The sequence below is a fragment of the Lagenorhynchus albirostris genome, chromosome 1, assembly GCF_949774975.1.
Source record: "Lagenorhynchus albirostris chromosome 1, mLagAlb1.1, whole genome shotgun sequence".
Lineage (NCBI taxonomy): Eukaryota > Metazoa > Chordata > Mammalia > Artiodactyla > Delphinidae > Lagenorhynchus > Lagenorhynchus albirostris.
The window spans coordinates 188,807,767-188,824,975 of record NC_083095.1 but is presented as its reverse complement, the minus strand read 5'-3'; the positions used below and the strand labels follow the sequence as shown (position 1 = coordinate 188,824,975).

The following is a 17,209-nucleotide window of genomic DNA, read 5'->3' as shown; positions in this document are numbered from 1 at the left end:
AAGCACCTTGATGATTTACCTGTTTTGCCTTTTAATTTTTTTTCACTAATATTATACGAGTGCCTTTCTTTTCCTTCGCTTTCATGTGTTCTGCAACTCCTCCCCCATCCCACAAACAACTTCACACATAAAGGCACCCAGAATATGAAGGGCTCTATCAGGTCTAAACAAAGATCAGGTCCTGCATGGGCCCTGGAGCCTTTCCACTGGCGAGTTAACTCAGGGTACCAGTTATATGACACTTCTGAGCTTATTTAATCCTTTTTCTCAATATCTCTCAGAACTCCTAAAACGATTTTTTGTAATCCTGATTTACACTTGCCTTCATCTATCTCGGAGGCTTTCAATCTTGGGAAGAAAAGCAGATCCGTTAGGGAACCATTAGTTATGCATTAAAAGCTACGGTTGTATAAGAAACAGGTAACAAAGTGGTGAAGTATCTCAGTCAAAAAAATCAGTTAAGAATAGCAGACAGGAACAAACAAAACGAGCTCTTCAGAAGGACCACCTCACTTTAAGCTTTAGATCCCATTGCCCACCATCTAAAACATCCCTCTGCTAGGAACACAGAAGCACCTTACCTTCCACCGCGCCCAACCCGTCTTCGTGCAAATCCGATACACCTCTGGGGCACGGTCAGGGTGGTCAAGCAGTAGCGGTATCGCACATCCCCTAATCCTCCGTCGCTAGGACTAGTCCAAGGCCAGTTGCCAGTTTGGTCTAAGTGAGGCTTAAAAAGAAAACTCTGGATTATTTTTTTTGTCGGCTCCAGGTGAACAGTCTGTTACTTAAAAAGAGAGCCCGAAACTTACAGCATAGTACTGACAGCCTGCCTTCCTACGGAAAGCAAAAGGACCATCGGGGTCATTCTCTTCCTCAGCTTCCGAAGAGCCAGACAGAACCTTTGAATAAAAGGAAGTGCGTCAGAACATGTGCCTTCCCACATTCCTCGTGTGTGTTCATGAGAAATCAGAAATGCTTACACTGACCTGGGAGAGAGGCTCTTCGTCTGAGCTGGGAAAGTCATACTGGTTCAGGTCTTTAGCGCTGAAGCCAGGCAGCGCGGCGGGGCCGGCCTGCTGAGGAGTGGCGGCAGCAGACGAAGGTAAGACTTTGGGCTTCTTTTCATATTTACGCTTAGGTCGGATAAGCTCGGCCTTATCTTGCTGCAATACAGTCATGAATTACACACTAGAAACCATGTTCAACAAACTGAAAGTTTGGGGGGAGTTTTAAAAATAAGTTTACTGCTAAAATGAAGGCATTCCCACTCATAAGAGATACAAGACCCTTAACATTCTGTCATCTTCTATTGTAAAGTCTTAGAGGTTGGTCTCTGTGAAAACAGGAATATGTTTCTACAACCTAAACATAATCATAATCAAGTAAAAGAAGAGAACAGAAGTTCTCCAGCTGCTGAAATCCTTGAACAACAATTAGTATTTACTGCTGGCTCCTGTATCTGTTTCTTAGTTTTCTATGAAAATTCTAGGGGAGCATTTTTAAAAAGGGATGTCTAGTCTTTATTCTAAAGAATTAACAAATCAATATTGGGAAAGTAATAATGAAACATATACACAAAGCAAACTTCAGATAACTGTTAACATAGTGAAAAATAAATCCATAATGCTGAGATATTAAAAAAATAAAGAGTAGTAAGGACTTGCTAGCTAAACAATGAGAGAGAATTGCGAGCAGTTTTAGAGGATAAAGATATGAAATCATTATATAGGGAAACAACATGGGAATAAAACACAGAGGCAAGAGTGACAGAGCAATGAACACAGTGCATGTTAGAAATGTGTATGGCAGGTGAGGGCAGAGGCTAGGAGAGGTATGAATTTGAGGTACAGGCAACAGGCAAGAAAGATCAGAGGCAGAAATGATATTTGTTAGGAAGAAAAAGATTATGGCAGGTATCACGGCTGACATAAATATTTATACCAAGATTTATGCAGTTTATGGCATTACGGTTTTTAAAGAAAAGTTAATTATTAAACTATAAGGTATCTCTCTTTACAAGTTCTACTGCTATATCTAAAGGCCAGTCTTAAACCAAAAGCTGGCTTTCACGGTAGAGTTTATATACACATTTTTTCTTTTTCACTCTGAATCTAGTGATAAAATACCACTCAACATTATCAGCTACTACCGCCCACAGAAATTTTTATCACCTTATTAGCTTTAAACTCCTTCACGTCCATGGCTTCCTGGTGTTTGAACTGGCCGCTGTTGGTGAGGGGGACAACGGGGATGGAGTAAGCAGGTTTCATGGGCTGTCTCTGCGCCATGACCTCAGACACGATCTCGCCACTGTAGTCACCCAGACTATACCTGAAACGGCAAAGAAAGGAAGTTGAAAAAGTTAGTTCAGGAAGTACTCATCCTCGTGACAACTAATAACTAACTGAACTATAACTATTATAAGGTAACATTATATTTATTATATATATTATATTATATATATTATATTATATTATAAGGTAACATTACAGGTAAACTATTTGCTGAATGCTTATTAAAACTAAAGATTACATAATTCCTATTCTTTCTTTTGCTTTTTGGCTTATAGCTTTATCTTGGCACCATTAATAGGTAACTGTGGGAAAGAAAACAAAGGTTTAAATTTTAACATAGCAATTTTGGTGAAAGATTCGGTGGAGATGTTGAAATTCATGCCTAAAATGGTGCGGAGGAACTTTCTGCTAATTTGAGTTGCCTGTGCTATACAACTAACTTTTCTGAAATGAATCACAATAAACTGATTAGTGGTTTTCTTTGGGAGTAGGGACTACGAAATAGGGGAGTGAGGCTTGAAGTTTTCACTGTGCTCCCTGCTAAAGGATTACCTGAGTGTTAAGATTATGGGCCTTGCCCTCTCCCCTTTTTATACTTCCCTGTTAAAAAGCTCAGTTAAGTGTTAAGAAAAAATTCAGTACCATCTAGTAAATAAAATAAAAGCTTTAGAAGTGACAAATGTTCTCTCCCTCACAGCCCTGCACACAACTCAAGTAAGGGCAAAAGAATATGATTCCAAAATGTAAATACCTGGCATAACTTAATAACTTAATTTTACTGAACCCAGTCACTTTAAAAGTGAAAATAAAGAGAGGAACGTATGTAAAAATATACAAAGCATACCACAGCACACATTTCAGTAGTCTCTATTATTAAAAGAATATATTTCTGGAGTTACAGATAATTGCTTAGGACATAAATTAACTCTACACAAAATTCTAATGGTACCACGCTGCTAATGCTATTAAAATATACTTTACCTCTTTTCCATAATTTCCAGTGTTAAGTGCAATAGCTCCCTTTTACTCTTTTCTCTTCTTTTTATCATCTCTAGAATAGTAACAGCCCGACTCAGATCTCGACGCAGCTTAAGCATTTTTTCGTAAGAGGCTTCATCATTTTTACGATTCTGTAAATGTGAATTCGCTTTGTTTAATGTCAATAAGCATTTCTGACTACTGGCATTCTGAGTATAGCTAGTGATATATAAGAATATATATATTTGAAGGGTGAGATGAGAATTTAAAGACACTGAAATGGAACACGGATTACCAGGAAATCAATTTTGAATATGGTTTTTAATGGATTAACATTAAAATATATCATTAATAACTCTAATGAATTTTAAGGCTGACATTTTAAATTAATATTTTTCATTACAATATATAGAAAGTCTGTCTAAACACAAATTAAAACACAGCCTTGAGATACTGAGATAATTGATAATTATAAATAAATTTTCTTACATCAAAAACATTACTACAGAATTTCCCCAGGTTCTCTTACTTTTCGAGTCTGCATTTTTTCGGTACGTCTTCTAAAGGCCACGTAAGGGTCATTTGTGCTGGAGCCATCCCGCTTCTCTTGTTTCACTGCTGGGATGAGGGCCGGCCCTCGGCAGTCTCTTCTCCGTCTGACCCAGTGCTCGTGAACGTCCCTAATTAACTCATCGTCTTCTTTCAGCAGTAGTTTGGCTTCCTGCAGGCTGACTGGCTAAATGTAAAATCATTACGTCATTTTCACATAATACAAATAAAAGGCTCAAAAGTACCTGCAAATTTAAATGACAATAATCAAAACAACAGCAGTAACAACAGACATGCTGAGCACCTTGTACATGTCAGACCATGAGCTAGATGCTGTATATAAATTATTTAATTTTTGCAACAATCCTGCAATGTTTATCCATCTATTTTACAGATGGGGAAAGAGAGGCACAGAGAAATTTAAACATGCTGAATATTACACAGGCCAGTAACGGGCAGAGATAAGACATGAACTCATGCTTGTCCGGAGCCTGCTTGCTTACCCTCTCCCCAGCATTACACTGTTTCCATATGGAAGAGAGATTTATATAGACATATACACACACTTAATATATATACAATGAAGCTGTACCTGCTGACCACTGCCTTTTTCTAGACGGTCAATCATCTCCTCAAACTGCAGTGGGCAGATGTCCATTTTCTTCTTCAGTTTATTCACAAAGACTTCATCTTCCGAATCCAAATCGTAATCGGGCTGCTCAGCATCCAAACTAAAAGCTGACAGAAGAAACCACAAGCAACCATTTACTGTGTGAACACACGGGCAAAGCCTCTCGCGGGTGTTTGGACAATCTCTAAAGAAACAGGAAAGAGTTTTTAAAGACTGTGTTTTCAGACTCACAAACAATCTAAGCTTCCCACACTTAAAGTTTAAGAAAGAAGGGACTTCGCTCGTGGCGCAGCGGTTAAGAATCCGCCTGCCAATGCAGGGGACACGGGTTCAAGCCCTGGTCCCGGAAGATCCCATGTGCCGCGGAGCAGCTAAGCCTGTGCGCCACAACTACTGAGCCCACATGCCACGACTACTGAAGCCCACGCGCCTGGAGCCCGTGCTCCGCAGCAAGAGAAGCCACCGCAATGAGAAGCCCGTGCACCGCAACAGAGAATAGCCCCGCTCGCCACAACTAGAGAAAGCCAGCACACAGCAACAAAGACCGAATGCAGCCAAATTTAAATAAATAAATAATTTTTTTAAAAAAAGCCTGTTCTAGATCACTCCCCTTTTTACTTTACAATCTTATTTGTTAAGCACTCGAATGTGCTTGATCTCCCAGAGAGGAAGCACTGTGTCTTATCCATCTCTGTACGTCAGTGCAGAGGCAGTAAACATGTTCATCTTGTACACCAACTCTGCACGCAGTACTCTACTGAAAAGCATTTGGATATTGACTCTATTCAAGTGGGAAAAAACCCTGAAAACATCTGCAGTCAGCGTGGTGACACCTGTGACAGGAACAAGGAGGGGGACCCTGCCTGCCCCACATGTGCCATCCCTGCTTCAAGACTGACACAGTATCTGGCCCATAGGAACCCAACGAATATTTGTGCAACTATAACGTTATGCTTCATTTTCATTTTGACCTGTATCACACTTCTGTAACATTCCTAATTAAAATAAATGAACATTCAGATCCTTCATAAAAATCTCTATAAGTTACCCTCTCTGCACCCATGTTTCCTGTACCATCAGCCCTTCAATGATTTTCCACCATCTAATTCTGTTTGCTGTTGCAATGTAAACAGAGATTTTGGAGATTCCCAAGTGGTTTAAAACTGTTGGATTAATGGGCTTCCCTGGTGGCGCAGTGGTTGAGAGTCCACCTGCCGATGCAGGGGACACAGGTTCGTGCCCCAGTCCGGGAAGATCCCACATGCCGCGGAGCAGCTGGGCCCGTGAGCCATGGCCGCTGAGCCTGCGCGTCCGGAGCCTGTGCTCCGCAACGGGAGAGGCCACAGCAGTGAGAGGCCCGCGTACCGCAAAAAAAAAAAAACCAAAAAAATCCACATCTGTGGAGTAACCACCAGCCACGTATGACCAATTAGATTTAAATTAAATTAATGCAAAATTCAGTAGCCACATTTCAAGCGCTAAGTATTACATGTGGCTAGTGGTTACTGCTGTTACCAGACGCTACAGATTATAAAAACATTTCCATCATCACTGGAAGTTCTATTAAAGAGGGCGATCCAGATAATCCAGAAAGCCAAACCGACAGGGCCCAACTATCAGTGTTCCGCCTACTTAAGGGTGTACTTTATACGCGTGTAGGGTCTCGTTCATACATTGCTTTGGCACCCTCCACTATAAAATTTATTTTTCTTTTAGAGCAAATCACATTTACAAAGCTTAATTATTCATAAAAACTAAACAAGCCTACCTAGTATCACCTTACTTATGCATTATCAAGATACACTTGACATACTTCTGGCATACCTTATATCATCAATGACAAGTCACATGCAACAAACTCAGGAGATGGGAAAGGAAGATTCCCGCCCTAGGGAGCTCTATGTCTTCGCCACTGAAGTGACCAAGTACCTGAGAGGCTGCTCTTGCCTGTGCCAGAAGCTTTTCTTCAGTTAATGCAAACACATCTAAGACCTTCAAAGAAGAGGAGAACCAAATCTTGTTCAGATATAAAATATTAAAACCCTAGAGAAAAGCTAACATGTAAAAACTCACTTTAGGATTTCATGTGACCAAAAAACCACAGCCAATGATTGAAGTGTAATTTGGCTTCAGCCAAATGTCCAACTGATAGCTCAGCTGCAGCTGATAAAGATGTAACATATGGGGCTTCCCTGGTGGCGCAGTGGCTGGGAGTCCGCCTGCCGATGCAGGGGACGCGGGTTCGTGCCCCGGTCCGGGAGGATCCCACATGCCGCGGAGCGGCTGGGCCCGTGAGCCATGGCCGCTGAGCCTGCGCGTCCGGAGCCTGTGCTCCGCAACGGGAGAGGCCACAACAGTGAGAGGCCCGCGTACCGCAAAAAAAAAAAAAAAAAAAAAAAAAAAAAGATGTAACATATGTATCATGGTTCTAGAAACAGGAATATCTTCAAATTTCCTGGGCCATGTTACTGAGTGCAAAAAACAAGGTCTAAAGAGAAACAGGCAAATGAGTTGCCTCTTCTAATTGAGTTCTACCAATTACAGTGAGCCCTAGTTAGCCAATAATTGTTAACTATGGGAGACATACAGTAGAAGCTGACTCTGTTTAAAACATTCTGCTAGAGATAAACCCAGATATGTATACGGGTAAACAAAATACAGTATTCTATAGAGATGGAGGAGAAAATTTTATAGAAAATAAACCTAATAAAAAGAACACAACAGTACACGTAAATTGATTAGATTATTTTAAAGGAGATACAAAGTGGTACAAACCACTGTGCTTAGAGTCCAGTAGTAAAGGTGAAATGCATATAAAAGTCTATGTAACAAATGCCATATTACAGCTCATACTAAGTGTGCATAGGTAGGTATGTCCGTAACTCCAAGCAGCATTTTTAAATTACAGGAAGCAAATAGTGAAAGGGTATTTAGGTCCCCAAAATGGCACAAAACGTAGACTGGGAACAGAATAGAACTCCTGATGGAAAAGAAGGCACAGTATTCGAGGCTGAGGAGAAACCTCCCACAGCAGGGAGGGCACACAGGTTTCCGCTCAAGCACTAGCTCCCCATGACTGGTAACAGCTACTTGCAAAGACCCTGGAATAAATTCTGGGCAGCAGAAAAGACCATCATAATAGTGGTATTTACTGTGCGGTGGTAGGTATTTGACATCCTTGCTTGGACCTAAGAAGACAAAAGCGACCACTGGCTAGCTAGATCATGAAATTCTTCAACTTCTTTATATTTATAAACTACTGAGTCACTTCTAGAATGTACCTGGGGACAGTAAACAGAGAATCCCAGATCTGAAAGATTTGAAATCCTACATATGAAGTCCTTTGTAGATAAAGTTCTGCTATATCTGCACGGTTGGTTGATGCTATAGATTTTATCTGTGAGAAAGTAAAACCAGAAGAATAATGGGGAAAGGGAAGGAGAAAATGTAATCTTTCAGGTTCAGGGCATAAAGAAAGGACACATCTGTTCTGAGAGGTAATAAACAAAAGGAGGCTCTATAAAGATCTGTTTTTTAAAAATCTTTTTATTTATAAATAAATTCAAACTTATAAAAGCCTCCAAATAAAAACAGCACAAGGGACACCTGCATATCCTTTACCCAGATTCACCTGCTGTTAAAATTGTACTCCATTTGCTTTGTCACTTGCATGTGTGTGTCCTCTCCCCCTCCATGTGTATACACACACACACACCGCACACACCCCACACACACTATTTTGAGCCACCAGAGGGTAAATTACCTTCATAATGGCTCTTTCCTGCTAAATACTTCAGAGTGTGTTTCCACATAATCACAGTACAGTCATCAACTTTATATTCCACTTTTGCCAGCTGATCCAATAATTCATAACATTTCCCACTACAGTACACGACCACTCTGGGATCAGGTATTATTTTTCCTGACGTCTCTTTAGCCTCCTTTACTTTGGAACATTTCCACAGCCTTTCGCTGTCTTTTAGGACGCTGATGATGTCTGTTTCAGCAGTATTACCATTCCCACTACTAGCAGGTTGCTCACTCTGTGTCTGTGGGATTTTCCCCACTGTGATTAGGTTATACTCTCTTAGCTGCCACACCACTTGACTTTATTCTTAGTCCTTCCCAGGGTCTCACACCTAGAGGCACACGATGTTCATCTGTTTCTCATAAGTGGTGATAACTGTGACCACCAGTCAAGGTATTGCCCCATTACCCCACCGTATAACTGCCGCCCCCACCTGCCGCCGTAACTAATGAGCAGTTTGTGGGGAGAGTTTAAGGCCATGGAAATGTCCTGACCCTCATGAGAATTTCCCCTTACAGAGAGCACACACTGGCGATTCTTGTGTGCTCAATCTCGGTCGCACTTAGTGCGAAGATGATTCTCCAGCAGTCTCTTCGCACAGCACCGTTCAGCTCTTGACGTTCTGTACTGTAAAACCACGAGACTACACTTCTGGTAACAGTAACAAGCCCCCATTTAGCACGGCTTATTACCAGTGTGGTGATAATGAATTCCTACTTTTTCCATGTTTATAAGTCGTTCACTGTACCCAATTATTTCACTGCTTAAAATGTCCCTAAATTAGCCAGTGGAATATGCCTCTGCCATTTTTGTGAGTTCTTAATTTCTGGCATAACAAGATGTTCCAGGTTTATCTTGTACTTATCCTGCCCCAGCCCTGGGATCAGCCATTTCTCTGCATATTCTTGGCCCTATTTAGCAGGGAACAGATCAGGGAATAGGTGCTAGGTGTGCTTATTGCTACTGAGTATTTTTTGCTTCTTGGCTCTACCAGTGGACAGAACCGGAAATGCACAGATCTGTATCTATACACACACATATATACATATTCAAATATACACCAAGACTGCCTGATAAAAAAAGATTTCCTTTGAGGATTAACAGGAGAGAACCTTGAGACCCGAGTGCAAAGGGGAAGGGGGAGAGAGAATTGTTCCTGCCTATCCTGGTCAGAACTGTTTTTGTCCTTTCTGCCAGTATGAATAGGAAAGGAGAAGTCCTAGCTGTACAGTCTAGAAGGCTTCCAGATCACCAATCAAAAGAGAAACAGCATTAAGACCCTGTGGAGCAGGAGATGTTGAATAGCACTCTGAAATAGTTTAGAAAAGTAACCACAGTTTGGAACTATAAGAAGGGGATGATGGTTTTAATACAGGTTTCTGCCTTTACAGCTCTGATAGGAGAAAATTATGCTCTCTTTCCTAAGCCTGTTAAAAGACAAGAAAAACGTTGAGATTTTCCAAATAAATGGTCAATGAAATGTTAACAGATAACATGTAATGAATATATTTTGAAAATGCTAGGTTAAAAGAAACTTTCTTTTTTAACTGCGCAATTCCCAGAGCCTATAAGTAATTTGCATTGTAACTCTGGGGTGGAAGGAGAATATAACAGGCAATAATTCTCAAACGTGTTTATCATTACTTTTTTAGGCAATACTAATTATCATCTTTAAAACTCCAAGGAGCAGTTTGTGTAAATTAGTTTAAGAGTTTTACAAAATAGAAATTATGAGAATTGAAATGAACCGGTCTACATACATAATTCAAGGCAATGTACCCTTCATAAGCAACTTCTTAGACCACCTGGCATTCAAGATTCAATTTTAACTTTGCAGAAATTTACAGTATAACTAGCCTTTTCTTGTGTATTGTAGTATACTAAAAGCCAATACCAATTTTTAAAGAATTAACATCAATTTTACACAATTTCTTCCAGAAAATAAGAGGGAACACTTCCCAACTTGTTTTATGAGGCCAGTATTACCCTGATACCAAAACCTGACAAGGCAGAGCACACACACACAAACACAAAAGACTACCGGCCAATATCTTTCATGAATTTAGATGCAAAACTCCTCAATAAAATCCCACCCAACAATGTATGAAAAAAATAATACACCACAGCCAAGTGGGATTTATTCCCGGTATGCAAGGCTGGTTCAATATTTGAAAACCAACCAATACAACCTATCATATCAAAGGCTAAAGAAGGAAAAAAAAAATCACATGGCCTTATCAATTGATGCAGAAAAAGCATTTGACAAATTCAACAGTCATGACACAAACTGCCAGTACCCTAGGAATACAGGGGAACTTCCTCAATCTCATAGAAGCAACTACAAAAAGAAACCACCCTACAGGTGACATAATACTTAATGGTGAAAGACTAGATTCCTTCCCTCTAAGATCAGGAACAAGGCAAGGATGTCTGCTCTCACCATTCTTATTTTAAAATCATATTCAAGTTCTAACCACTATACTAAGGCAAGAAAGAGCAATTAAAGACATACAGGTTGGAAAGGAAAAACAAAACCATTTCTATTTGCAGACTACGACATGATTTTCCATTCAGAAAATCCCAAAGAATCTGCAAACATCTCCAAGAACTAATATGTAATTTCAGTTAAGGCCACAGGACATAAGCTCAACATACAATTAAGCTGTATTTCTGTATACAATGAAAAAGTGGAAACCAAAATCAAAAGTGCAATACCATTTTCAATTGTTCCAAAGAAAACAGGTATAAATCTAAAAAAAAGTACTAAAAAACCATGGCTCTCTATGATGAAAATTAAAAAGTGTCAACTTTATAAAAGAAATCAAAGAAGACCTAAATACTTGGAGGGTCACACAGTGGTCGTGGGCTGGAAGACTCAACACAGGAAAGATGTCAGCTCTCCCTACAATGATCTATAGGGTTAAGTGCAATTTCTATCAAAACCTCAGCAGGTTTCTTTGCAGATACAAACTTATTGTAATATTTACAGGGAAAAGCCCTAGAATACCCAAAACAATCTTGAAGGAGAAAAATAAAGGAGGAAGTACTCTCCCTGATGTTAAGGATTATCATAGAGCTGCAGTAATCAGGACAGTGGTACTGTCTCGGGATAAACACAGAAATCAGTGGAATAGTGGATGAACAGAAGCCAGAAATAGAGACTCATCAACATGCATAATTAATTTCTTGCCAAGAAGCAAAAGCAATCAATGGAGGAGGGATCACTTTTTCAATAAATGGTGCTGGAACAATTAGATACCCAGAATGGAGGCAGGGGGAACACCATGACCTAAACCTCACACTCAAAATTGATCACATACTTAAACGTAAAAGGAAGGGACTTCCCTGGTGGTGCAGTGGTTAAGAATCCGCCTGCCAATGCAGGGGACATGGGTTCGAGCCCTGGTCCGGGAAGATCCCACATGCCGAGGAGCAACTAAGCCCGTGCGCCACAACTACTGAGCCTGTGCTCTAGAGTCCACGAGCCATAACTACTGAGCCCACGTGCCGCAACTACTGAAGCCCGCACACCTAGAGCCCATGCTCCGCAACAAGAGAAGCCACCGCAGTGAGAAGCCTGTGCACCGCAACGAAGAGTAGCCCCCACTCGCTGCAACTAGACAAAGAGTAGCCCCCGCTCGCTGCAACTAAACGAAGACCCAACGCAGCCAAAAACAAATAAAATAAATAAATTTAAAAAAAATGTAAAATGTAAAACTGTGAAACTTCCAGAACAGGTCATAGGACAAAATCTTTGGACCCCAGGCAAAACAAAGAGTATTCTTAGAGTTGATGCCAAAATCATGAACTGTAAGAGGAAAATTGGTAAATGGATCTCATCAAAATTAAAAACTTCTGCTCTGTGAAAATCTGTTAAGAGAATGAAAAGACAAATTATATACTGGGAGAAAATATTTCCAGATCACATATGACAAAGGTGTGTGTCTAGAATATATAAACAAAACAAAATCCTCAAAAGTCAACATTAAAATAAACAATCTAATTAGAAAATGGGCAAAAGACCTGTGCGATGATTTCACCAAATAGGATATATAGATGGCAAACACATGAGAAGACGTTTAACATGTTAGCCATTTAGAGAAACACAAATTTAAAGTACAATGAGAGGGCTTCCCTGGTGGCGCAGTGGTTGAGAGTTCGCCTGCTGATGCAGGGGACACGAGTTCGTGCCCTGGTCTGGGAAGATCCCACATGCCGTGGAGCGGCTGGGCCCGTGAGCCATGGCCGCTGAGCCTGCGTGTCCGGAGCCTGTGCTCCACAATGGGAGAGGCCACAACAGTGAGAGGCCCGCGTACCGCAAAAAAAAAAAAAAAAAAAAAAGTACAATGAGATATCACTGCACACCTATTAGAATGGCTAAAATGAAAAAGTGATAACCTCAAATGCTGGCAAGGATACAGGAGAAACTGGATCACACACACACTGCTGATGATAATGTAAAACAGTACCTCCACTCTGGGATACAGTGTAGACGTTCTTGTCAAACTAAAAATGTATGACCCAGCAACTACTCTTAAGGTAATTAAGCCAGAGAAATAAAAATTTACGTTCACTCAAAAATCTGTACATGAACACTCATAGCAGCTTTATTTGAAATATCAATAGTTAAAATCTGGAAACTACCCAAATGTCTTTCAGTGGGTGAGCAGTGAAACATGCAGTGCACATGGATCACGGAAGACTGCTCAGCAAGAGGAAAGAAGGACTACTGATACATGCAACAGCTTGGATGAACGTCAAGGAGGCTATGCTAAGAGGAAAAAGTCAGTCTCAAAAGGATATATACTGCATGATTTCATCTATGTTACCTTCATCAACAAACATAATTACAGAGATGGAGAACAGACTAGTGGTTGCCAGGGGCTAGGGGTGCATTTAAAGGAGCAACAAGATGGAGTCTTGGGGTGATGGTACAATTATCTTAATTGTGGTGGTGATTATACAAGGCTTCACATGTTCTGTGAATCTCTAGTCATCCAAGACAAAATGTTAAAAGAAATCCAAAGGCAGCTAACACTAATTTAGCTGTCTTTATTAACATTCCAATGTAATACATCTTTCCAAATTTGTACCGATGCAAAAAAATTTTTCCCCAAATAATTTACAATTCTGCTCCCATTTTATTACTATTATTTGATTACAATGTCAGCAAAGTCAATTCCTTTTTAAATATAGTCCCTTTTGACTCTTCTGACCACAATTTAATCCATGAGCTACGAATAAAATGTGGTTTGTGAATTTTGGTCATCAATAAGCAACTATTTGTAAAACATGCATTCAAATTTTTTTTTCTGATAGTAATGATAATGTAAATTGATTAATGTAATTTTACCTTGCTCAGTGCTGCTTTAACCTAAAAGCCTGTATTCGTGAGATAATACAGCCTGTGGCTGTGGAATGCAGTGTGGCTCTAGTTCACGTGTAGAGGAAGGATCAGTTCTGGTACTTTCACACTGACATGATTTTCCAGAGAACTAATTTTTAGGTCCTAATATTGGTCAAAATTGTTTAGAATGTCTGTGTCTGACATGTTATTAAACATGTGAGTGGGCAAGAAAACACATGCTGCTTGTTTGGTTCACTTCAAAGTAGCCTTTAATAAATTGGAAAATTTTCTTTTTTTTCTAAAGGAAGTCAGGAAGATTAGGTACAAGTCAGAGGTAAAGATGAAAAAACATTACAAGTTAAAACTATGAAATGCCAATACAGAACTGATAAGAGTCAATACAGGCATTATGTCTACTTTTAGTTTTCATATTCAAGAAATAGTTAAAAAAAAATGCTTAGAATCCAGGACAGGAACTAGATCATCTGGAGAGAGGTTAAATGAGTCAGAAAAGTAGTTAATAAGCTGGACACTGGTTAAAGCTAGTTTCTCTCTGTCCGTAGAAAGAACAATAAAAACAAAACAGATTTATATTGTCCTGAGAAAAAGCTGAAACAGGCCCCTGGAAAAACCTCTTGATCATAAAGGTCAGCAAGACCACAATGAAAGCTGTAGCAATTTTACCTTAGTAACCTTTCAATTATCTGTTTAAGTTGTCCACTATGTGGGGACTGAGTGAATGAAATATATTTGCCTAAGTCTACAAGCTCTCAGCTGTTCATCATCATATGTGATTAGCTATCAAAGGATCATTTCCAATGAAGAGCCTATCAGTACCAAGTGAGAGAAGTTACCAATTAAAAATGCTATATTTATAAAAATTAGGGGAATTCTCTGGCAGTCAGGTGGTAAGGACTCAGCACTTTCACTGCCAAGGGTCTGGGTTCGATCCCTGGTTAGGGAACTAAGATCCCACAAGCCGCGCAGCTCGGCCAAAAAAGAAAAAAACGAAAAATAATAGTAGAAACACAGACGGGGTTGGCAGACTACAGCCCGTAGGCCAATACTGGGTTGCCATCTGTTTTAGTCAATACAGTTTTATTGGAACACAGAGTAAAATAGCTGTGACAGAGACTGAATGACCCGCAAAGCCTGAAATACTTACAGAAAAGGTTTGCTGACCTCTGACTTCTATTAAGAAATTCTTTAAGGCAATTAACATTACTATTTCTGAAGAGTAAGAAAATGATCTCTACATCTAAGGTATATTCTTTATCCTACTCATCTACAGTAGCATAAGGTCCCATATTGAGATGAAGCTAAAAATCTGGGATGAAAATGCTGTCTTTTCTGTCAGGCAGAGAGCTCAAGCACAATTATAAAAGGTGAAAATGGGCTCTAATAACTCTCAAGCTGATTCTGGTCAGTGAAGTGGGTACTGAAAATGGCCCCGAACTGATAAAAACCTGCCGAGAGTTACAGAAGAAGAGAATGCACAGTACAGTTACCAGAAGAGGAATTACTTACGCTGTATGTGAATGAGCTGCTTTGGCATCCTGAACTCCCCGGGGTAAATGGACTCATAGTAAGCGATGTTGCTTTCTGCCTCCGGGACTGGAATGACCATGTTGTCCCTCTTCTCGCCATACACCTGCTGTGCCGAGATAGCCCGCTGAAGATGGTGTTCCTAAAAAGAGGGAAAAAGAGGTAAAGTTACGTATTAAAAAACTAGCAAACAGAACATGTAGCCTCATGAAGAGGTTTTCATTTGTTTTTAAAATAGAGGAATTTTAGTAGCCTTGCAAGGATGCTAACAATACAGTTGTGGTAAAAACATTTTGAATAGAAACAAGATTTTGTCAGATACACTGTATATTTCCTCAATTTAAGAAAAGGTACTACACCGAAATTGAGAGTTAAATTATACAAAAGATTCCAAAAACTGACTAAAACTGTTATTAAAGTTTGCATTTTATAGGGACTTCCCTGGTGGTGCAGTGGTTAAGAATCCGCCCGCCAATGCAGGGGACACGGGTTCGAGCCCTGTTCCGGGAAGATCCCACATGCCTCGGACCAACTAAGCCCGTGCAGCACGACTACTGAGCCTGCGCTCTAGAACGCGCGAGCCACAACTACTGAGCCCACGTGCCACAACTACCGAAGCCCGCGTGCCTAGAGCCCACGCTCCGCAACAAGAGAAGCCACCGCAGTGAGAAGCCTGCGCACCGCAACCAAGAGTAGCCCCCGCTCGCCGCAACTAGAGAAAGCCCATGCACAGCAACGAAGACTCACCGCAGCCAAAAATAAATAAGTACATAAATTTATTTTTAAAAAAGAAGTTTGCATTCTACAGATGAGACTGTTTTAAAAAGAGGGTTAAAACATTCGAACGTACTGTATGACGAAAGCAGGCTTTGTATAAAAAATATTTTATCGATTCTAATTGCTTATTCATACAGTGTTTCATAAACGTCATACAAATCAACTAATATGATCATTCCAAAGAAGGGTACAGATTATTGTCTCCATTTTTCATTCACGAAGCTGACACGGATTCAAACCTGGTCTGTGTTTCGAGTAATAACCTTTCTTCTGAATTTCCGGAGCCCTTTTTGAACGGTAGTAAAGTATAGGGATTGAAGGCAAAGGCTCCAGAGTTTGTGACTCCCGGCAAGACACTTCATTCTTCTAAATCTGTTTCCTCCAGGAAAAGAAAAATAGAATCTTCCACGGATGGCTGGAGATTTAAGTAAGCTAAATGTGCATTAAATGTTTAGTACAATGCTTGGCAGTTACAGGTGCTCAAAATAAGCTTTGGTTGAGGTGCCACACAGAAAGATTTTTACCAGCTGCCACAGAAATACCTGTTCTCACCCACCCCATCATCATTGAATTTTGATAAACATTTCATTAAATTTAAGCTAGTTTTTAAAATACTGTATATAAAGTACACGTTGAAGGATGAAAAACATTCCAACACTATGAAAACAAAAAATTCCAGTCTTCATACGTAGCCTCTGTTAATGTTACATATACGTATATATCAATTCACACCTAGGATTCTGCTGCGCAACATACAGAGCTTTATCCCTAGGGCTTTGGTCCCTTGACATACCTCGGAGATTTTTCCATACTGATACTTACACTACCATTTTTGCAACAGCTGCATTGTATTCCACTATGTGGATGTACCGTAACTTATTTAACCAGACACGAATTGATAGGGAAAAAACCCTGGAAGCAACTTAAATGCCTATCCTTCTCCCTGAACGCTGCAAAAACCAATCCTGTACTACTATATGTATGAGACACCTTTGTGAGCCCGTGAAAGCATCTGTAGGACAAGAGACGGAAGCGCTCAAAGGGTATATGAAGTTACAGCGCATATTCCTAACACTCCTTGCAGTAACTCCTTAACATCTCTTTTCAATTTTAAAATGACCCATTTTATTTTAGGTTAATTTCTTTACAATGAGTTTTTCTTCCCTTACGTGTTGCTGTTTGCTCATTTTCAAAAGTGCTGCTTTTCTTTTTCTCATTGATGTTTAAATATGTGGATTATTTTCCTTTTCAATATTAAGGAAATTAGCCCCCATGTA

At 40.0% G+C, this 17,209-nt stretch overlaps 1 protein-coding gene across 3 annotated transcripts in view; it reads right to left on the bottom strand.

Annotated features, from left to right (window-relative positions):
- EPC1 (enhancer of polycomb homolog 1) overlaps positions 1 to 17,209 on the bottom strand; it is a 94,930-nt gene that overhangs the window by 14,259 nt on the left and 63,462 nt on the right. For all 3 annotated transcript variants that reach the window (XM_060162697.1, XM_060162680.1, XM_060162687.1), the window contains exons 2-9: positions 15,138 to 15,297; positions 4,417 to 4,562; positions 3,805 to 4,011; positions 3,279 to 3,427; positions 2,175 to 2,334; positions 990 to 1,166; positions 813 to 902; positions 582 to 730 (exon numbers count right to left, since the gene is read on the bottom strand). In XM_060162697.1, the coding sequence (XP_060018680.1) occupies positions 582 to 730; positions 813 to 902; positions 990 to 1,166; positions 2,175 to 2,334; positions 3,279 to 3,427; positions 3,805 to 4,011; positions 4,417 to 4,562; positions 15,138 to 15,297 (1,238 nt within the window). The remainder of the gene's footprint in view (positions 1 to 581; positions 731 to 812; positions 903 to 989; positions 1,167 to 2,174; positions 2,335 to 3,278; positions 3,428 to 3,804; positions 4,012 to 4,416; positions 4,563 to 15,137; positions 15,298 to 17,209) is intronic.